Source organism: Elgaria multicarinata, chromosome 3 (assembly GCF_023053635.1).
Source record: "Elgaria multicarinata webbii isolate HBS135686 ecotype San Diego chromosome 3, rElgMul1.1.pri, whole genome shotgun sequence".
Lineage (NCBI taxonomy): Eukaryota > Metazoa > Chordata > Lepidosauria > Squamata > Anguidae > Elgaria > Elgaria multicarinata.
In genome coordinates, this window is record NC_086173.1 from 159,332,910 (window position 1) to 159,355,686 (window position 22,777).

Here is a 22,777-nt window from a genome sequence, read left to right on the forward strand (position 1 = left end):
ATGGAACCAGTTACCTAGGGAGGTTGTGGGCTCTCCCACACTAGAGGCATTCAAGAGGCAGCTGGACAAGCATCTGTCGGGTATTCCTGTCGGATTCCTGCATTGAGCAGGGGGTTGGACTCGATGGCCTTAGAGGCCCCTTCCATCTCTACTATTCTATGATTCTATGTCACAACTGGACACTGACAATCCTCATCGATATTTTCATAGGAGTGGGTCAGCAGCGCAAAGCCCAAGGGCCAAATCCACCCTGGTGTTAGTCCAGCCTGCTGCAGTTCTCCGGATGGTCATGTTCTCTTTGCCCCAACTACTGATTAACTGGCGGTCCCCAGCTTTTCTGCATTTCTCCCCCCATTCTAAATGCCTCTCCTAAGGTTTAATTTCCAGTAGGAAGAGCTTTAAGCTAAAAGTTTATGGTGTTTTTGGGCCCGCCCCTTTTGCCTCTGGCCCCGCCCACCACTGGAATGCGCCCCCCCCCCCCCGAGAGCTCCAAAATGGAATTCTGCCCTCGGGCTGAAAGAGGTTCAACACCCTGGTGCAGATGGTTTGGACGTTTGCCAAATTTGCCTGGGATGGCCAGCATTTACCAGGTTTCAAGCATTCGTTGTAAGGCATGCGAGATCCGGAGTATAAAATCGCCAGGAGTTGATCCGACGTAAGGTGGGCATTGCTGAAAAAGAAGAAAATGCTTCACCATGGATCTGATGAAGGGGGCTTTGGCCCACGGAAGCTTATGCCATCAGTAAGTCAGGAGTGTGTGGCCATGAAGGTGTTGTTGGACTGTAACTCCCATCAGCCCTCGCCTCTGCAGGCTGGGGATGTTGGGAGTTGTAGGCCAACACATCAGTAGGACTCCGGGTTAGGGAAGGTGACATGAAGAACATAAGAAGAGACCTGGTGGATCAGACCAAAAGTCGATCTAATTTAGGGATGTAGAATATATGGCCTGTAGGTGGTGCTCTTATCTCCAATCAGAGATCGGAGATAAGGGATTTCCCCTCCTTCCTCCCACGCTGTAAGTGAGGCTTCTTTAAATTTTTGTGAACCGCTCAATTTTTGTGAACCACCCAGAGAGCTCCAGCTATTGGCAGTATAGAAATGTAATAAATGAATTAAATAATTAATTTAAAAAGCCTCCATTGTTAACAATGGAGGCTTTTTCATGCTTAAAAGCAATAGGAGAGGGAACTGGTATTGGGAGGTTTATACATGGAGGTGCCATTAAGTCCTTATGATTAATAGCCCTTGCTAGACTTCTCCTCCTCCATGCATTTGGCTAATCCCCTTTTAAAGCTATCTAAACCGATGGCTATCACTGCATCTTGTGGCGGTGAGTCCCATAAATCAGTTACGCACAATGCGAAGGATAATCCCTTTTATCCTTCCTGAATCTCCTGCCAATCAGATTCTAAGTTTGAGTATCCTGAGGGAGAGTGTAGGCGGGTGTTATTTTTTTTTAATTCTTACGTATTTTGATTCTTATTTTTGTTCTGTTGTCTTTTGATTGTTTCTTTTTCCTTTCTTTTTTCTGTTCACGGCTCAGGAATCGTTTTTAAATATAGAGTAGCTTGTAAATGTCGTAAATAGATTTCCCACGTCTTGCAACATTTTTATAAGCCACTTTCACGTCTGAACCACCACACGGGAAGGGCGTGATCCTGTTTTCTGTTCTGTTTTGTTGGTATTCACAATAAACGAGTATTTTGTATACTCGTTTTTATCTTGATTTTAGAATTTCTGTAAACCGCCCAGAGAGCCCTGGTTATGGGGGTGGTATATAAGTGTAATAAATAAATAAATAAATAAATAAAGAAGCAGAAGAAACAATGAAGGATGCAATCCTATGCCCCAACCAGAAAGATGTCCTACAACACTCTCCCACACTAGAGGCCTTCAAGAGGCAGCTGGACAAGCATCTGTCAGGGATACTTTAGGGTGGATTCCTGCATTGAGCAGGGGGTTGGACTCCATGGCCTTGTAGGCCCCTTCCAACCCTGCTATTCTATGATTCTATGAAAACCCAGCATGGCCCAGCCACACATGTATCATAGGAATTGTCTGTCTAAACATGCATAGGATTATGCCCTAATTTCCTTTTTTTCCCCCAAACTAAGCCCCAAGCATTCTTTACGTTAGGCATTGCAAGAAAAGGAATTGAAAATAAAACTGTCAGTATCATACTGCCTTTATATAAATCTATGGTGCGACCACACTTGGAATACTGTGTACGGTTCTGGTCACCACACCTGAAAAAGAATATTATAGAGCTGGAAAAAGTGCAGAAAAGGGCTACTAAAATGATGAAGGGGCTGGAGCATCTCCCCTAGGAGGGAAGGTTACATCAGGTGGGATTGTTTAGCTTGGAAAAAAGGAGGCTGAGGGGAGACATGATAGAGGTGTACAAAATGATGCCTGGTGTGGAGAATGTAGAGAGGGAGACAGTTTTCCCCGCTCTCAAAATACTAGAACCCAGTGGGGTCATCCCATAAAGCTGATTGGTGGAAGATCCAGGACAAATAAAAGGAAGGATTTCTTCACACAGTGCAGAGTTAAATTACTAGCCCTGATGGTTATGTGCTACCTCCAGTATCTGAGGCAGTAAGCCTTGTGCACCAGTTGCTGAGGAATATGAAGAGAGACTGAAAGAACTGGGCATGTTTAGCCTGGAGAAGAGAAGATTGAGGGGATGAGAGCACTCTTCAAATACTTAAAAGGTTGTCACACAGAGGAGGGCCAGGATCTCTTCTCGATCCTCCCAGAGTGCAGGACACGGAATAACGGGCTCAAGTTAAAGGAAGCCAGATTCCGGCTGGACATCAGGAAAAACTTCCTGACTGTTAGAGCAGTGCGACAGTGGAATCAGCTACCTAGGGAGGTTGTGGGCTCTCCCACACTAGAGGCATTCAAAAGGCAGCTGGACAACCATCTGTCAGGGATGCTTTAGGGTGGATTCCTGCATTGAGCAGGGGGTTGGACTCGATGGCCTTGTAGGCCCCTTCCAACTCTGTTATTCTATGATTCTATGATTCTATGATTCTATGAATATGGGTGGTAGGGTGCTGTTGCACTGTGTCTTGCTTGTGGGTCCCTGATCGACAGCTGGTCGGCCACTGTGTGAACGGAGTGCAGTGCAGAGTTAAACTATGGAACTCACTACCACAAGATGTAGTGATGGCCACCAATTCAGATGGCTTTAAAAAGGGGTTGGATAAATTCCTGGAGGAGAAGGCGATCAAGGGCTCTTAGTCCTCCTGATGGCGAAGTGCAACTTTGAGTATCAGAGGCAGGAAGCCTGTATACACTAATTGCTGGGGAACATGGGTGGTAGGGTGCTGTTGCACCGTGTCCTGCTTGTGGGTCGCTGAGTGACAGCTGGTTGGCCACTGTGTGAACGGAGTGCTGGACTAGATAGATCTGTGGTCTAATCCTTCTGATGTACTGATTTGAGTCGCTCTTTCCTGCACCTTTTCCAACCCTGCAAGTGGAACCGTAGTCCACAAAAAAAAAACCCATCTGCCGGAATAAACCCTTTTGTCGTTAAAATGCCACAAGATGCGTTGTTATTTTTTACAACCTTAAGGCTTCGCCACGCGACATTTTGCAGACGGAATAAGGCGGTCTCCTCCAGCATGCTGCCCCTGCCAGAGGTGTTGTTGGACTTTAAGTCCCATCACCCCCCCAGCTGGGAATGATGGGAGCTGTAGTCCAACACCTCTGACCCGGGGTGGGGTGGGGTGGGGGCAGACATGTTGGGGAAGACAGGAGCAAGGCTTTTGAAAGCTGGAAACAATTTTCCAGGGAAATTCTCTTGAAGGGTTAAACTGACCGAGTCTCTATTCCTAGTGTGGCTTCTAGGAAGGAGGGTTGTAAACTCTTTTAAGTCACTTCCTGCTTTTAATGCCATCAACCCCCCCACCGCCACCCCCCACTCCACGGTGGGAAAGATTCCACTGTGGTGTCAATGGCTGGGCGGGATCTGGTGAGTTTCTTGGTGGGGTGGGTGGGGGGGATGCACACACACACATCAGACCGCAGGCCAGAGTTGTGATTGAAACTCCCATCCTGAAGTGTGGATCCGATAAAAGCAAATTTGCTTCCCAGCTAGACAGACAGCCGGCATCCATCCATCCCGGCCCTTTAAAAGGGAGGCAGATGGATACATGTATCTATTTATTTTTTAATATATATTTTTTAATATGCAGAAGCAGCTGTTGACTGTGAGAATATGGGGTGGGGAGGGACAGTGAGAAGCCACCACCCCCATGCACACACACACACACACACACACACACACACACGTATCCCAAGGCCAGGAGGGGATTTGTGTCACCATTGTTAGCCTATCCAATGTTCCTGCCACAAATGTGTGATGGCGATGACATTTATTACTTTATTTAGCTAGCAGAGCCTTGCAAGTAAGGTGCCCCCTGCACCCCCTACCCACCCAGCGAGTTACAAGCATGCAAAAAAAGTTTTACTAGCCTTCAAGGGGGCTGGTAGAGGAGGGCTGGGTTTCTAGGCTCGGGGGTGGAGGAAGGGCCTTCCCTCCTGTGGAACCGCATTGGCCTGGTTTCTAAGGTGGGCTCAGAGGAGGGATGGGGTGCTCCGTGTCTGTCTGTCCGCCCCCCCCCCTCGCTCGCTTGCCTGCATTATGTTTTGTTCGCCTGGGGTGACCAGCCTGGGGTAGAAGTAGGCAACTAAAATGATCAAGGGGCTGGAGCATCTCCCCTAGGAGGGAAGGTTACAACAGCTGGGATTGTTTAGCTTGCTAAGGCTATCCAGGGCTACTAGCCCTGATGGTTGTGTGCTCTCTCCAGTATTCGAGGCAATAAGCCTGTGTGCACCAGTTGCTGGGGAACATGGGCGGGAGGGTGCTGTTGCACCGTGTCCTGCTTGTTCATCCCTGGCTGATGGCTGGTTGGCCACTGTGTGAACAGAGTGCTGGACTAGATGGACCCTTGGTCTGATCCAGCAGGGCTCTTCTGATGTTCTTTAAAAAGGAGGCTGACGGGAGACCTGAGAGAGGTGTACAAAATTATGCCTGGTTTGGAAAATGTGGAGAGGGAGACATTTTTCTCCCTCTTTCAAAGTACTAGAGCCCAATTAATGGTCATCCCATGAAGCTGATGGGTGAAAGATTCCGGACAGATCAAAGGAAGGACTTCTTCACGCAGTGCAGAGTTAAAACTACGGAACTCACTACCACAAGATGTAGTGATGGCCACCAATTCGGATGGCTTTAAAAGGGGGTTGGATACATTCCCAGAGGAGAAGGCGATCAATGGCTGTTAGTCCTGATGGCTAAGTGTAACTTTGCGTATCAGAGGCAGGAAGCCTGTATACACTAATTGCTGGGGAACATGGGCTGGAGGGTGCTGTTGCACCATGTCCTGCTTGTTCATCCCTGGCCGATAGCTGGTTGGCCACTGTGTGAACCGAGTGCTAGACTAGATGGACCCTTGGTTTGATCCAGCAGGGCTCTTCTGATCTTCTTAAACAGAAGGCTCATTTAGCAGACTACAAGAGGATGGGTCTCTGCCCGGGAGGAACTTACAATCTAAAATTCAGTACCGGGGAAACAGAGGAAGGAGAGGCAGGCGTAAAAACAGGCGAAGTGTATGCTCTAGTTTTGGTTTAATGAGTTTCTTGGGATTGGTTGCATCCAGTGGTGCACTTGGGACTTAGGGTCCTGCTGCCTGGGTTCAGGGGAAGGACCAGTCAATGAATGACAGGTGACAGGCGCAGCAGCAAGCATCTTTATTTATTTATTTTATTTATTGCATTTATATCCTGCTTTTTTTCCTCCAAGGCGGTGTACATAATCTTCCTCCTCCGCTCCATGTTCTCCTCACAACAACAACCCTGTGAGGTAGGTTGGGCTGAGAGTCTGTGACAGGCCCAGAGTCACCCAGTGGGTTTCCCTGGTTGAGGGGGGACTAGAAACCCGAAAAAGACTCCCAGTCTTTTTCTTTTTACGCTTAAAACTTTTTTATAGTCAAGGGCTGTGCCTGCTGTCCGTGGTTACGCAATGCTCTTTTTTATTCATTATACTTTTAAAATGCATTTTCCTCTTCTACAACAAAATAGTATTTATTCTCAGGTAAATGCATCTTAGGGCTGCAGAAGCAAGTTCCATTTTATTCCTGTAATCGTCTTGGTGCCATTTTTAAAGTGAGCTTAAAGTGCCAAAGTCTTACCTACTCGGAGTATTTCTTTCTTTTTTTCCCCTATCAGGGCAGACGAACAACTCTTTAAAAAGAATGTGGGTTTGTTTGCTTTAGCTTTTCAAGAATGTAGATTTGTGGAACAGCAGAGGAGTCTGGAAGGAAGACAAATAGGTCTTGTGTGCGCCGCAACGGAGCCGGCCAAAGGGAGACCCGATAAGACCGTGAAGTCCAGGGTCTAAAATGACCTTGCTGAACCACTGGTTGGAGCAGGATACAGGAATTAGGGGGATGTGCTGAAGACATCCCCAGACAGGTTCTGAGAAGCGAATGGAAGGCAGTAAAAGGGGGAGCATCACACAAGCTTTCTGGGAGGCAGACTTAAGCAGAAGGGCCCATTTATTAGCCCTGGCGGCTAAATAGAACTTCATAGAATCATAGAATAGCAGAGTTGGAAGGGGCCTACAAGGCCATGGAGTCCAACCCCCTGCTCAATGCAGGAATCCACCTTAAAGCATCCCTGACAGATGATTGTCCAGCTGCCTCTCGAATGCCTCTACAGTGGGAGAAGAGCCCACCACCTTCCTAGGTCATTGGTTCCATTGTCGTACTGCTCTAACAGTCAGGACGTTTTTCCTGATGTCCAGCCAGAATCTGGCTTCCTTTAACTTGAGCCCGTTATTCCGTGTCCTGCACTCTGGGAGGATCGAGAAGAGATCCTGGCTCTCCTCTGTGGGACAACCTTTTGAGTATTTGAAGAGTGCTATCACGTCTTCCCTCAATCTTCTCTTATCCAGGCTAAACATTAGTACGGGTAGTAGTAGTATTATGGTTGGTATTATTAATCATCATTATTAATAATAATTAGTATAGTTAGTATTTCATATTTATATTGTGTTCATAGAACACAGCCTGGCTTACATCACTGCAGTTGATGTAAGCCATCAACTGCACTGTTAGAGGAGTACGACAATGGAATCAGTTACCTAGGGAGGTTGTGGGCTCTCCCACACTGGAGGCCTTCAAGAGGCAGCTGGGCAACCATCTGTCAGGGATGCTTTAGGGTGGATTCCTGCATTGAGCAGGGGGTTGGATTCGATGGCCTTGTAGGTCCTTTCCAACTCTTGTATTCCATGAAACAAAGCCCTATGAGGAGAGACTGAAAGAACGGGGCATGTTTAGCCTGGAGAAGAGAAGATTGAAGGGAGACATGATAGCACTCTTCAAGTACTTGAAAGGTTGTCACACAGAGGAGGGCCAGGATCTCTTCTCGATCCTCCCAGAGTGCAGGACACGAAATAATGGGCTCAAGTTATAGGAAGCCAAATTCTACCTAGACATCAGGAAAATCTTCCTGACTTGTTAGAGCAGTACGACAATGGAATCAGTTACCTAGGGAGGTTGTGGGCTCTCCCACCCTAGAGGCCTTCAAGAGGCAGCTGGACAACCATCTGTCAGGGATGCTTTAGGGTGGATTCCTGCATTGAGCAGGGGGTTGGACTCGATGGCCTTGTAGGCCCCTTCCAACTCTGCGATTCTATGAGAGTGCAGGACACGGAATAACGGGCTTAAGTTAAAGAAAGCCAGATTCCAGCTGGACATTAGGAAAAACTTCCTGACTTGTTAGAGCAGTATGACAATGGAACCAATGACCTAGGGAGGTTGTGGGCTCTCCCACACTAGGGGCCTTCAAGAGGCCAGCTGGACAGCCATCTGTCAGGGATGCTTTAGGATGGATTCCTGCATTGAGCAGGGGGTTGGACTCGATGGCCTTAATGGCGCCTTCCAGCTCTACTATTCTAGGATTCAGGCAGAATACAAAACAACTGAAAGGAACGATTGCAAAACGATCAATCGAAAAACAACAATACCTAAACGCAGCATTCAGGTTTTGGTTTTTTTTTTTTTTTGCAGGGGTTGGGAATCAATTTAAAACAGCAGCATTAAATACAACACTAACAGCAACATGTGACATGCGTAGAATTTTTTAAAGAAACTTTTTAAAAAATTCTACTGGACAGTAAAGAGAGGCCTTGACTGTGGCACCACCACCAAGAAGGCCCTGCTCTTGTGTCCACCCCATACCTTGTATAGGCATCCGCGGTTGTGCTGGATTTTTCATCGGCCAGATAATTGCAGAAATTACAAGTCCCAAATAATTGTATTTATAATCTTCTGCTAGTCAGAAGAACTGTGTACATAGATACAGAAATTACAACAGCAGTAGCAGAAGAATCGAGAGATGAATATCCCTTGTGTTGCTAACCAGATTGTTCCCATTTACCTCTGCTTTTTTCTCTTCTGCAGGAATAAACCCTTCTATAGGGCTTCAGTTCTTCCTTCTCATTGCTTCTCCCAGGGCTCGGCCTGCTTCCTAACTTGTACATAACTGTGTCTCAGCAACCAGCCCTCTTTACGGATCCTTCTCTCTAGTAGGTTCTATCTATTATCTACCTCTCTATCTATTGTGAACCGCCCAGAGAGCTCCGGCTATTGGGCGGTATAGAAATGTAATAAATAATAAATAAATAAATATTTCTGTCTCAAACTTATAAACCACTCTTAGAACATCAGAAGAGCACTGCTGGATCAGTCAAAGGGTCCATCTAGTCCAGCACTCTGTTCACACAGTGGCCATCCAGCTGTTGACCCACAAGGCATCCTAGGACGGTTTACACAACATTTTAATTTGGCACTGTAAAGAAAGCAAAGTTTGCGCCAATTGTATCTCCTTTTGGAGTGAATTCCAAAGCCAAGGCGCCACCACCGAGAAGGCCCTATTTATTATGATTTTATTAGAATGTAAGCCTATGCGGCAGGGTCTTGTTATTTATTGTTTTACTCTGTACAGCACCATGTACATTGATGGTGCTATATAAATAAATAATAATAATAATGTCTCCCACTGATGGTATTCGGAGATGGTCTATAAAACTGGGTGGGAGGGGAAAATGGATTCCCACTGATGGCAACATATGCACCCTCTGTCTTCATTTTCTGGGACCCATCCTTGGTACCTTGCTTTCATTTGCTTTGCCTTTTGGAGAAATCTTACTGGGTGGCTTCCTTAGTTTTTAGTGTGAACTGCCAGAGTTGTCATTCTGCATGGGTTCAGTTCCCTTTCCAGAATCTCTAGAAGAGGGGTCCCCAAACCTTTTGGACCTGTGGGCACATTTAGGAATTTGAGAAACTGCTGTGGGCACCACTGCAAAAGGCCTAATCAGTGGGTCACCGCTTTGGCATCTAGCTGTCACATCTATGGATCTTCGGCTGCATCTTATTCAGCAAAAGGCGTTTATTATTATTATTATTTATTTATTTATTTATTTATTTATATAGCACCATCAATGTACATGGTGCTGTACAGAGCAAAACAATAAATAGCAAGACCCTGCCGCATAGGCTTACATTCTAATAAAATCATAATAAAACAATAAGGAGGGGAAAAGAATGCACCAAACAGGCACAGGGTAGAGTAAAACTAACAATATAAAAGTCAGAACAAAGTCAAGTTTTAAAAGCTTTAGGAAAAAGAAAGAAGAAACACGTTTGTTTCGTGTCTATTGAATACCGCAATGTCTCTTTAAAAAGGGATTGTCTAATCCCCTGATCCTTTCGGCAAGACCTTCTAGACGCTGCAAGAGAATGTTGCAGTGCAGAGTTCTTTTGTTCAGTGTGTCAGCCGGCCATGCCCTCTTCCAAGAATACTCCATTACACCTCCCCCAACAAATACTCAGCATTTTCGGACCACTGACCACACCCAATCCATAATGGGCTGTTTTTGTTGGGGACAGGGTGTCCCCATTTATCATTCCCCCCCCCAAGTTTTTTTTTTTTTTTAGTTCTGCAAAATTTAGGACTGTCCCAAGCATGCTAATACGCCCTTTTGTTTCGCAGTGGCCCTGTTTTGGCAAAATAGCCTTTGGCACGGAGCACCGGAGTCCGCTATCAGCGTGTGCGGCAATGATAACAGAGCATAATGCAAACAGAGTAAAGTCTTCAGCCTCATTCGGGGCTGGGCCTCAAGCAGTGGTCCTTTAGATTAGAATTGTTACAAGCGCGTCCCTATTTTCAGTTCTGAAGCATTGAGGTGATGTTATAAGTCTATAATGCTGAAGTTAATATATAAGGCTATTGTATAAGACCAACACTTGCCCTTTGTCTCTCTTTCCTGCAGGGAGAGCTCCCTCTGGCTAGTTGGAACCATCCAGTTTTGCCTATTTGGTGACTGTGCCATTCAGCGGTGTTAGAGAACAGTTTGTTGAATTTGTGGAACCGGGTAGTAGTGTGTTAGCCTGCCTCTTCCCCTCCAAATCCCAGCTGTCTTTGCCTTGAAAATCAAAAAGAAAAGAAAATGAGAGCTGAACAAGGCGATCCTTTGGCGTTAGAGGCCGCACTAGAGCATGAAGTGAAAACAGACGAGCAAGGCATGGTGGACACTGAAGCGCCCGGAAAGCGCCCTCCTGCCGTCCAGGCTGGGAGCAGTAGAGGATGCTGGGAAAGAAATGGAGGGAGCATCTCAGGCGAGGAGGGTACAGTCTGCTTTGACAGGCCGTCACAGGCGCAGATGCTGGATCCAGACCAGTCTGTGAGGGAAACGTTCCTGACCAAAGAACGGCAGGACCCAGTGAGGGAAAACGGCTCGGAGAACTGCATCCCAGCAGCAGGCCCTGCAGAAGATTTCCTACTGAGGAAGCCAGAAGAAGATCAGGTGAGCCTGTTACAGCCTAGTATTTTCAAGGGCACTACATCTCCCATGATCCATTTCCATTGGCATTGCTGGCTAGGGCAGATGGAAGTTGTGGCTCTATGGATCAGTGGTCTTCAACTGGTCCAGACCCGAGACCCACCTCGGACTCCCAACCTGCAACATGGGGCCCACTTTCACAATTGCCCCACATGGCGGCAACAGCTTTGCCACGACCCTGCATTGAGCAGGGGGTTGGACTCGATGGCCTTTTAGGCCCCTTCCAACTCTACTATTCTATGATTCTATGACCCATCTGGACTGATCTCACAACCCAGGCCACCGCTCTAGATGTTTTGCCCTACAAATAGCCCACTAAGATTCAATGGCATATATCAACCCTTTTAAAGGGGGTTTGTGGAACCAAGTACCTAAAAGGATAGTGGACGACCATCTGTCAGGGATGCTTTAAGGTGGATTCCTGCATTGAGCAGGGGGTTGGACTTGATGGCCTTATAGACACCTTCCAACTCTACTATTCTATGATTCTCCTTCACCAGAGGTCTTCAAACAGAGGCCTGCCACCCACCTGCGGAGGATTCCCTAGCTCTGGATTTGCTGTCTCCAGCAGGGGGTTGGACTGGATGGCCTTTACTTGGCCCCCTCCAACTCTACAATCCTAGAATCCTGTGCCAAGTCTTCCATGCTGTTCCACAGGTGAAGAAGAGAAACATTCACATATGTAGGGTGTCCACATGAAAAGGAGGACAGGGCTCCTGTGTATCTTTAACCATTGTATTGAAAAGGGAATTTCAGCTGGTGTCATTTGTATGATGCAGCATGTGGTAGAATTCCCTCTTCATCACAACAATTAAAGCTGCAGGAACCCTGCCCTCTTTTGTATCTGGTCACACTAGTATAGCTCCTACGGCTTTAACTGTTGTGATGCAGAGGGGATTTCACCACCTGCTGCATGCAGACAAATAACACCTGTTGAAATTCTCTTTTCTATGCAACTGTTAAAGATACAGGAGCCCTGACCTCCTTTCCATAGGGTCACCATACGTATATACTTCTAAGAAGATTGCTGTTCTCACCAGAGATTTTATCTGGCACCATCTACAATGCAAAATTCTTCCACTTAGCTATAGGATCCTGTCCTTATTTCTTTATTTTTATTCTGTCCTTTAAAAAAAACACAACCTGCCTTCCTGTCATCTAAAAAAACCCAAAACCTGATCCCCATGGCATAAGGAGAGCCCCGTGAAATCCTGTCAAAGGCCCATGTTTATTTCTTTGAAGTACATATAACCAATTAGGCATGACTGCAGGCTTACAATCTAAAAAGACATGACACATAAGGAAAAAGGGAAGAGGAGGGGAAAATCTTGTTCAGCCTCCCACAATGGGACTGAGTCAAAAGCCTGACAGAACACTATGGTCTTTACCTGGAAAATCAATGTCAGCAAAGACAAGGGTCCCCAAAGGAGGGAAGGGAGTTCTCTGCCTGGGTGCCACCACTGAAAAGGCCTTACATACCCACCATCTGTGTCTCTTGTTGACTGTTGGACCCAGAGAAGTCCTGCATGGAAGAACAGAATAGAGATGGGGGAAAAGATGGCTCTGTTATTTCTCTTGCTGAGCTGTTGTTGCTTTTTCAGCCCCAGGCACCATTCGTGGACGTGGCTGCAAATTTCCCTGAGGTGGACGGGGCTCCTTTGGACACGTGGCAGAGGCCACTGTTCAACGCGACCACACAGGAGAGTGACAGTGACACAGATTCTTTTGGTAAGGATTTCTTTTGGCTTGAGGGCCTGCGATATTTCGAGTTCAGCGCAGTCTCTGCTGAGATGTCCGGCGTTTGTGGGGCTCTGCTTTATGTGGGGCTGCCCTCAAGGTTGTTTGAGAAGCTGCCATTACCACAGAATGCCACAGCAAGGTTGACAACCGTTTAATGCCAGCATATGACACCTATGCTGAGGAAACTGCCCTGGCCAGGTTTAAGGTTTTGGTACTTTATACAAGGCCCTAAAAACGCAGGACCAGGATACCTAAGAGATTGTTTGACCCATCCACCCCCTCTACCTGCCTGTTATATTTCTGCACTCCAGAAAGGAGGAGAGGACTCCGGTGCGGAGGGAGTAGTGGTAGGAAATTTTTGGGTAGTTCTCTACTTTCAGAATAAAAACCTCCTTTTTCGAGAGCTTGGAAGGAAAATGCAGAAATTCCCAAAGCTGGAGGCTGACTTGCTCTCTAGGTATGTAAAACATCTTAGAAGAAACACAGGAGCAAAGCTGGGAGGTTCGGTTCACGATGGCCCAGAAAAGGGCCTAAAATGTCATTTTGGACCCGTGGGCACATTTGGGAATTTGTGGAACTGCTGTGGGCACCACCACAAAATGGCTCCCATGGAGGATGTGGCCAGTCACATAATGGCTGCTGTGGGGGTCTGGCTAGTCATGATGGTGAGGAGAAATAGCGAGGCTAAAGACCAGGAAGGAGGGGGGAACGGAAAAAAGTTGCTTCCTGGCCTGCCCAATCTTTTTCCATCCCTCTCTTTCGCCTTGATTTCTCTTCCTGCCTGCTGAACAGAGGATCAGAGCAGGTTCAGGAACAGGAAGGAGAACCTACCGCCCCAATCTTTTTCAACATTTTATTTATAAAAAAAAATTTTTTTTTGAAGGGGGAAGGGTGTGAAGAGCTTTGTGGGCACCGTTGGAGGTGCCCATGGGTGCCACAGTAGCACCATGTACATTGATGGTGCTATATAAATAAATAATAATAATAATAATAATAATAATATTTGTGATCTTGTACTGTATTCCTTGGAGGCTGGTGGCTCCAATTTCAGCGTGGCCGTGAATCCATTCCAGGTTTCAGTGAGAACCAGGCAGAACTCCAAAGGAGCTCTTCAAAGTGCTGAACCTATTTTAGGGATAGGATTAAGGACCTTGGGTAGCTCCTTTAGATTTCTGGCTGGCTCTAACTGAAACCCGGAGTGGAATCACCGAAATTGGAGCCAGCAGCCTCAGTTGTGTGCATTGTAATGTACCTCACTTAGAAATGACTTTTGCTGTAAGCAGTTCATAAATATTGTTAAATGAATTCCTCTTATCTGGATTATACAAGTCACAACAATTCCACAGACTTGCAGACCATTTTTTGTTTTTTGTTTTACTTTCTGGAATCTTTTGCAAATTTAGTTGTATAAAAATAGGTGAAATAAAAAAAATCTGAAAATGCACATTTTCCTCATAAACTAAAGCATAAATATGCACATTTTGAGGGATTTGTGCATTTGGGGGGGATTTGTGTATTTTCGCAAGTGCGAATTGGCACAAATTTGGAAAATGGGAGAAAAGCCGATTTTGTCAATGAGGGGGAAATGGAACAAAAGGTACCTCATTGACATAGCAATACCTAATGACAAAAGCAGATGAAATGGTTCTTACAAAATCCATACATTCCCTAGGTTCTAATCTTGCCCCACTGGGTGTTAAAGAAAGAACCTGGCTGGGTATGATTTGTTGTTATAATCCAACAAATCTGGAGGGCTCCAGGTTGGGGAAGGCTAGCCTAGAATGATGATGATGATGATGATGATGATGATGATGACGATAATAATGATAATAATAACACAGCACCTTCAGTTGTGTTGAAGAGACAAACAAATCTTCACCCAAGGAAGTGAAATAGGAAATGGGTTTAAAGGGTAACAACCTTGCTGTCATGTTTTAAGTTTATTTTTTTGTCTCCTTCACAGGCGGAGGAATGACCCTAGAGATGCATTCCAGTTCATCCCCGTTTTGTGGTGGAGTGGAAACGGACACAGTCGATTCCGATCAGGTAGGAGAAGGACCCTCTAGAGAGAGATCCTTTCTGTTTGTTCTTTTGTTACAAAGACCCAGTGCCTCTGACTCTTTTCCCTGCTGCAAGGAAGATTGCGAATTTCACTCATTTTTCAAACTCCAATATTTATTTATTTATTTTATTGTAAATCAATACTTTATTTGAAATACAACAGACAAATAAAAAAATTAAGTATTTCTACACAAGCATTTTCTTCCAAAGAGCTTCATTACAGACTGCATTTCCTCTGTAGTTATGACTGGTCTCCACTTTCAGGAAGGGGGTCAAGACATAGCTTTTTAATTTGCGTTTTAAGATTATTTTTCAAATTTGGCTATGTTTGTATCTGTATTCTTGTTTCCTGATTTTTTTGTAAATCGCCTTGGTTGATTCTGGAAGGGTAGTATAAAAGTGCTAATAACAACAATAATAAATAATAATACCAGTCAGGAATGGGCTATACGGACAGCCACAATACAGCTGTAAAAATAATTCACCAACAACTGGCCATCAAATTCAACCTCTTCAAACATCCTACACCATACTATACATACTTACCCAAAACAATCCTGGAAAATGCAGATCCAAAAATATACTGTGACAGAACAATTCATACAGACAAGACAATACCTTGCAACCGACCAGACATAACAGTTATAGCCAAAAAAGAAAAAAAAGCACATACCTCATTGTCATAGCAATACCTAATGACAAAAACGTTTTAGAAAAGGAAGAGGAGAAGAAAGAAAAATATACACCACTGCCCATGGAAATTAAAGAACTATGGCAACAGGAAAAGGTCACCATTATTCCATTAGTCACATCACATCAAAAAAATATGCAGAAAACCTTCAGAAACTTGGCCTACGAAAATACATCTACACCAACATCCAGAAAGCAGTTATACTTAAAGCATCCTCAATTGTCAGGAAATTCCTGCATCAGTAAAAGACAGCATGACCTGGCACAGCCCATCATCCCCATCTAGAAAAACTGCCACGAGCAAGAAAAGAGACAATTATAATTATAATTAGTCTTTCTCCTTCCTCTCCCTCCGCACGACCATCTGCTCCAAATCAGATGGTGGGAGAGGAAAACAATTCTCCCAACTGGGTCCTGTTGGCAGATGGATGCAATTGGATACAGCCCAAGAGATTAAAGCTAGTGGTGACACTAAGAGAAAAAAATATTGACGGCCGGAGCTTTGTTTGGGTTATCTGTCTATAGTTCGGTACGTTGGGTGCCTCCAGCTCCCTCTTTACTCTCTATAGCAGATAAAAGCACGTACAAAACATTTTTTGTTCATTAATTGATAAGCGAAAACTTTAAATTCGTTCTGACCCTGAATAATACAGTCTGATATCCCTCCATTTCTGGCATAATCCTTGTCATCTCTGGTGATGGGTTACAATTTGTTGGTTTTTAACGGACCCCAAAATAGCTGTTTTTATAAGGATACTGTTGTTTTTATGCTTTTTATGTTTTTAAACTTTGTATATTTGTTTTTAATGTTATATGAGCCAACAGTGCAATATGGCTGCAAGAAAGGCCAATGCTATTTTGGGCTGCATTAATAGAAGTATAGCTTCCAAATCACGTGAGGCACTGGTTCCTCTCTATTCGGCCCTGGTTAGGCCTCATCTAGAGTATTGCGTCCAGTTCTGGGCTCCACAATTCAAGAAGGACGCAGACAAGCTGCAGCGTGTTCAGAGGAGGGCAACCAGGATGATCAGGGGTCTGGAAACAAAGCCCTATGAAGAGAGACTGAAAGAACTGGGCATGTTTAGCCTGGAGAAGAGAAGATTGAGGGGAGACATGAGAGCACTCTTCAAATACTTAAAAGGTTGTCACACAGAGGAGGGCCAGGATCTCTTCTCGATCCTCCCAGAGTGCAGGACACGGAATAACGGGCTCAAGTTAAAGGAAGCCAGATTCCGGCTGGACATCAGGAAAAACGTCCTGACTGTTAGAGCAGTATGACAATGGAACCAGTTACCTAGGGAGGTTGTGGGCTCTCCCACACTAGAGGCCTTCAAGAGGCAGCTGGACAACCATCTGTCAGGGATGCTTTAGGGTGGATTCCTGCATTGAGCAGGGGGTTGGACTCGATGGCCTCGTACGCCCCTTCCAACTCTGCTATTCTATGATTCTATGATTCTATGATTAATTGCCTGGGGCTTGCAGGTCCAAGAAAAAGCAGATTTCCCCCCTTTTTTTTGTGGCGGGGGGAAAAAGTCACTTTCTTCAGTAATACATTTGAGAACTGTTTCACCAAGCTTTTGTGGCAGATCCATGACAAGGCAAAGTGGAGGAAGAGTGAGCTTTGCCCCACATCTTAGTTTTTTGTCAAAGAAACTATAGCACATTTCATTTTACTGCTCCCATTCTAAACATACTTTTCTCTGAGGTAACTTCCATTGGTTTTGATGGAAGTCTTTTTCAGCTAAGCTGGTTTAAGCTTTGTGAGATTGGTTTAATTTTCTGGGTTATGAATCAGTTATTGTTTGTATGTGAGGGTTATGCCCCAAATACCTTAAATAAATAAATAAATAAATGTTCCTTTTGTTTGTAGCCACAGGGGTCTAGCAAGGAGGAGGGAGAAGCTACTTGGTCTAGCAAAAGGAAAAATAAAAATTCTTTGTAGATGACTATTGATTGCTGGATAGCTGAAAGACACGTGTGTGTGTGTGTACCCTAACTGGACATGTGAATGACATGGGATGGTGCTATATAATAACACCATATTGACGGTGCTATTCCAAACTGGAGGCTCTTGTAGGGTGACCGTATGAAAAGGAGGACCGGGCTCCTGTATCTTTACAGTTGTGTAGAAAATGGAATTTCACCAGGTGTCGTTTGTATGCATGCAGCACCTGGTGAAATTCTTTCTTCATTACAACAGTGAAAGCTGCAGGAGCCCTGCCTTCTTGACTGGATACAACAGAGAGCAGGGCTCCTGCAGCTTTAACTATTGTGATGAAGAGGGAATTTCACCATATGCTGCTGAAATACCCTTTTCAGTACAACTGTTCAAGATACAGGAGCCCTGTCCTCCTTTCCGTGTGGTCACCCTAGCTGTGACAGGGCCAGTTCACCTTTCCCTCTGTATCACCATGGCAACTTGGAAAAGGAGAGAACCACAGATTTTATTAGATTGTAAGCCTATGCGGCAGGGTCTTGCTATTTACTGTTTACTCTGTACAGCACCATGTACACTGATGGTGCTATATAAATAAATAAATAAATAAATAAATAATAATAATAATAATAATGATGATCTCAGCTGTAGCCGCCAGCACTGCACATAGCCAGGGGGCGCTACTGCGGCTGCTAGCCCAGCAGGGATCAGGTGACGCAAGGAGCCAATGAGATCTCAGCCGGACCTATAAAAGGTGCTGACTCCATCATGGCTCCTCACTCTCAGATATTTGATCATAGACTCTAACTAATTTCTAGGCCCCCTTTAAGGGCGGAACCCTCTCAAGGCAGTGTATAATATTCAAACCACATGAAGTGGTTGCCGTAAAACCTAACATGTGGGATACAAAAAACCCTCTTACTATTATTTATTTATATAGCACCATCAATGTGGTGCTATTTATTTATATCGCACCATCCCAGGTCATTCACATGTCCAGTTAGGGTACACACTATACCAAAAAAAAAAAAAACACTCATGTAAACACTTCCATCTCCACCAAAAGAGATTGCTGAGGTGAATCTTCCACTACTACCCCATTCTCTTCATGTCTAAGAGTTGAGTTCTTCTTTCTCCTAGCAGCCAAATTTCAACTAGCCTTGTTTCCTCCACCGAATATGATGTTGTACTCTTTCAGTCTTTGACACTCAGATTAATTCAAATGTGTTATTTATTTATTTACTACATTTTTTATACGGCCCAGTAGCCGAAGCTGTCTAGGCGGTTCACAATTTCCCCGAAGAGAACAACAAGTTGGTAGGAATGGTGCCTTTCTCAAGTCAGGCTACTAACCCCCACACTTTCCACATCACTTTTCAGAGGGAATAAGGGGAGGTGAACGTTTCGACCTTGTTTAGCACTATTTGTGAGGAGAATTATTCTTTCTTTCTTCCTTTCTTTTAGGGACCTGTGTCCTTTGAGGAAGTAGCTGTGCGTTTCACTGAGGTGGAGTGGGGTCTGCTGGATCCAGGCCAAAGAGCTCTCTACAAGGAAGTCATGGTGGAAAATTATGGGAATGTCACTTCTCTGGGTAAAGATTCCTTTGCACTTCGTTGACAGAGGCATAAAAAGTCCAATTTCCTTTAAAAAATGTCTTATTATTTCAAGTATTATTTTCATTATTATTTTCAAATACAAATTTAGGAACTCGCTGCCTCAGGACGTGACAATGGCCACTGCCTTAAAAGGGGATTAGAAAGAAATTGTGGAGGAAGATATGTCTGAGTCAAACAAAGAGGAATGATACCCTGATCGCCCAAATTTAAATTTCAAAATAAAAAGGTCAGGGGTGGGTGGAAAACCTACAAAGGTTACAGGGAAAAGCAATAGAGGATAATACAATAAAATAGATGAAAATTCATAACAGAGTACAACAAAGTACTATACAACGACCAAAGTTGTGGTAAAACAATTTCAAAACATTACAATCACAACCTATGTAGAGAGGAAGACAGAGAAGGTTACAGTCGAATAAATAAGTGGCAAATGCATTTCCACGCTACAGTGTTCTTTACTGGCACATTATTATTATTATTATTATTATTATTATTATTATTATTATTATATTCACACAAGGGGTAATCCCGCAAGGAGTAACACAGGCACAGCATTATTCTATTATTATTATTATTATTATTATTATTATTATTATTATTATTATTATTATTATTTTAACATTTTGATACCACCCTTTAGCCAAAGTTCTCCGGGCATTTTACAGGACAATATTAGGATTAGGAAGACTTCTTCATAATTAATCTATTTATTTATTTATTTATTTATTACACTTATATACCGCTCCCATAGCCAGGGCTCTCTGGGCGGTTTACAGAAATTCTAAAATTGAGGTAAAAACAAGTATACAAAATTTAAAACTCTAAAACACAGAACATACACACATAAAGCATTACAAACAGATTAAAAACTAAACATGTGGGTAATTAGGATGTGTCGCCATATGCCCGGGCAAAGAGGAAAGTCTTAACCTGGCGCCGGAAAGATAGCAGCGTTGGCGCCAGGCAAGCCTCGTCAGGAAGATCATTCCACAGTCTGGGGGCCACCACCAAAAAGGCCCTATCCCTCGTTGCCACACTCCGAGCCTCTCTCGGAGTAGGCACCCGGAGGAGGACCTTAGATGTTGAACGTAGTGACCGGGTATATTCACGTCGGGAGAGGCGTTCCGTCAGGTATTGTGGCATAGTATCTGATTATCGGGGCATGAGCTCATAGAATTAAAAGATACCATAAATGCTTATCTGGCTAGACATGGCAGGTCTGAGTAAAGACTCAGGAGACGGCATGTTCTCAGTGGTGGATCACTCTGCTTTCCATTCAGAAGGTCCCAGGTTTTGATCCTCTCCAAGTAATGCTAGAAAAGTAGCCTGCCTGAAACCCTGGAGAGCTGCTGCCAATCGGTGTTGGTAATACTGTACTAGATGGACCAATGGTCTGACTCAGTATAATTTATTTATTATTATTATTATTATTATTATTATTATTATTATTTAATTTAAAAAAAATCATTTTTTTAAATTTTTATTATTTAACAACAACACATAATAAATCATATACATACATAACACAACATTCCTCTCATTTCTTAGCTATACATTCTACTTCTTGATTAACTCACATTAATAAGTGCCCCCCACCCTCGGGATCTTATTCTAGTTTCTAAAATTGCATTGAATCTTCTGGAGGTGTTCTTCCTCTCCCTTTTAACAAAAACATGTTCTAGGAACAATTTCCATATCTCTTCAAAATCATTGTTTTTTATTATCCCCCTTCTAAATCTAATATTACATGTTAATTTGTCATTTATAGCAATAGCCCATATTTCTTTATGCCAATCTTCTATATCATAATCTCCTTGAACCTTCCAATTTCTGGATATCATTAACCTTGCAGCTGTTAACAGGTTCGTTATTAATTCTTTTTCCATCTGATTACATTTAAGATTTCCATACATTGATAGTAATGCTACACTTGGTGTTTCTTCTAAACCCATTCCAGTTATTTCATTTATTTCCCTATACACCATTTCCCATATTTTTGTACATGTTCACAATTCCACCACATATGTATATACGTTCCTTTCTCCTGACATCCTCTCCAACAAAGGAACGAGTTCTCTTTATTTATTAAGTTTAATTTTATTGGAGTTAGATACCACGTCCAATTTATTATTATTACATTTATATCCCGCCTTTTTCCCTCCAAGGAACCCAAGGCGGCCTACTTAATCCTGTTCCTCTCCATTTTTATCCTCACAACAACAACCCTGTGAGGTAGGTTGGACTAAGACTCTGTGTCTGGCCCAAAGTCACCCAGTGGGTTTCCATGGCCGAGTGGGGACTAGAACCCAGATCTCCCGACTCCCAGTCTGACACTTTAGCCACCACTCCACACTGGCTTTCTATGTTTCTACAACACTTCCAGTGGAAAATTCCTGGCAGCAGTGATATATCACAGTGGTATCCATTCATATCTGAAGAAAAATATATAGCCAGTGCTTTTCCTGCTGTCTGGCTATTAACAGCTACTGGACATGATCACTGATTGGAACTTCAAAGTTCAGAGGGGAAAAACGGGAGGGTTGTTCTCTTCCTGTTCTGCTTGTGGGCTTCCCAGAAGCATCTGTTTGGCCATTGTTTTCCTAACGAATTTTTTTTTAGCATTTGTAAACGCCAGGTTTATTCCAAATCTGCTGATACCTCTCTCTTTTGTGCAAGTGGTAGTTTTTTTTGTCTACAAGATGGGGATACCTGAATCAGTATTAGAAGGAATAAGTTACTCAGCAAACATAACAGTTCCTAGTTTTGTTTTCCATCCTCAGAAGGACCTCCAGTTCCTAAACCTGATCTCATCTCGTGGTTGGAAGAAAAGAAGGAGATCTTTGACCAGAGCTCTGAAACACGGGAAAGAGCAACAGGTAGCAAGTTGCTTATGTGTGTGGTGGGATCATTTGAGCTTTGAAAACTATGTTGTTCCCTTGCCCGGGTGGTAGATTTCCCAGGGTTGAATTTTCTCTCTCATCTAGGACTGAGGATGAAACTATGTGTTACATTCATTATGTAGTGTGGAGCTGAGGATGATTTCCCCCCTGTTTCTAGAGTAAGTCCATCAACCCTGATTTTGATCAGGACTACTGTGCACTGGAAGGGGAGGATTAAACCTTCCGCTACCCCACCATCATTTTCCCCTAGATTCCCCCCAATGGGGTGGGGGAGTGCGACGTCACCAACCTTTACTCTAGGCCCGTCGCATAAACCCTCCTCAGGCCAAGCGCCACCACCTGAAAACCTGAGAGAGGGTTAAATAAAACCTTTCCCCTAGCTATGAGGGAAACAGGCTTAATATAGGATCTCTCAAAATATACTGGGGGAATACACTGGTGTGGGTGTTTAATAACTGTAAGGCAGGTAAATAATGCCAAGCTGACCTCCTTCGGCGAACCTCTATTTGTGAAACGTTGTGTCAAGGTCCTTGATTTTTGAATGAAATCTTCATTTTGAGAGCAATTTCGTTTTATCTGTAAGAACGGGCTGTAAGGTAAATTGTTTTTGAGGCGTATGGGGTGATAACTGTCCTATTTGAGAAAGGTGTTTTTGTCTGTTGTTTTTTTATGTGTTGTGATGAGACCTTGACACAACGTTTCATAAATAGAGGTTACCCGAAGAAGGTCAATGAAACGGCCTTGTACAAGGCCAACAACAGTAACTGTAAAAGCCTCTTGCAATCTAAAAAAAGAACAAACAATGAAAGAATTTCATGTGTGTTGCCATATATAATCCAGTCCCAAAAAATCTTCAAACACACGTACGCGCCTATTGGCATTTTGTTCAGGATCTTCCAGGTCTAGCAACAAAACCTTTGGT

The 22,777-nt window shown here is 44.0% G+C and overlaps 1 protein-coding gene across 3 annotated transcripts in view; it reads left to right on the forward strand.

The window, feature by feature from the left end:
- The window catches only part of LOC134396148 (zinc finger protein 135-like), a 54,957-nt gene that overhangs the window by 3,222 nt on the left and 28,958 nt on the right, over window positions 1–22,777 (forward strand). For 2 of the 3 annotated variants that reach the window (XM_063122538.1, XM_063122537.1), the window contains exons 1-6: window positions 8,491–8,596; window positions 10,343–10,876; window positions 12,514–12,640; window positions 14,616–14,698; window positions 18,804–18,930; window positions 21,736–21,831. In XM_063122538.1, the coding sequence (XP_062978608.1) occupies window positions 10,520–10,876; window positions 12,514–12,640; window positions 14,616–14,698; window positions 18,804–18,930; window positions 21,736–21,831 (790 nt within the window). In that variant the 5' untranslated portion in view covers window positions 8,491–8,596; window positions 10,343–10,519. Of the gene's footprint in view, window positions 1–8,490; window positions 8,597–10,342; window positions 10,877–12,513; window positions 12,641–14,615; window positions 14,699–18,803; window positions 18,931–21,735; window positions 21,832–22,777 lie in introns of those variants that run through there. The other variant, XM_063122536.1, reaches the window with a different exon arrangement.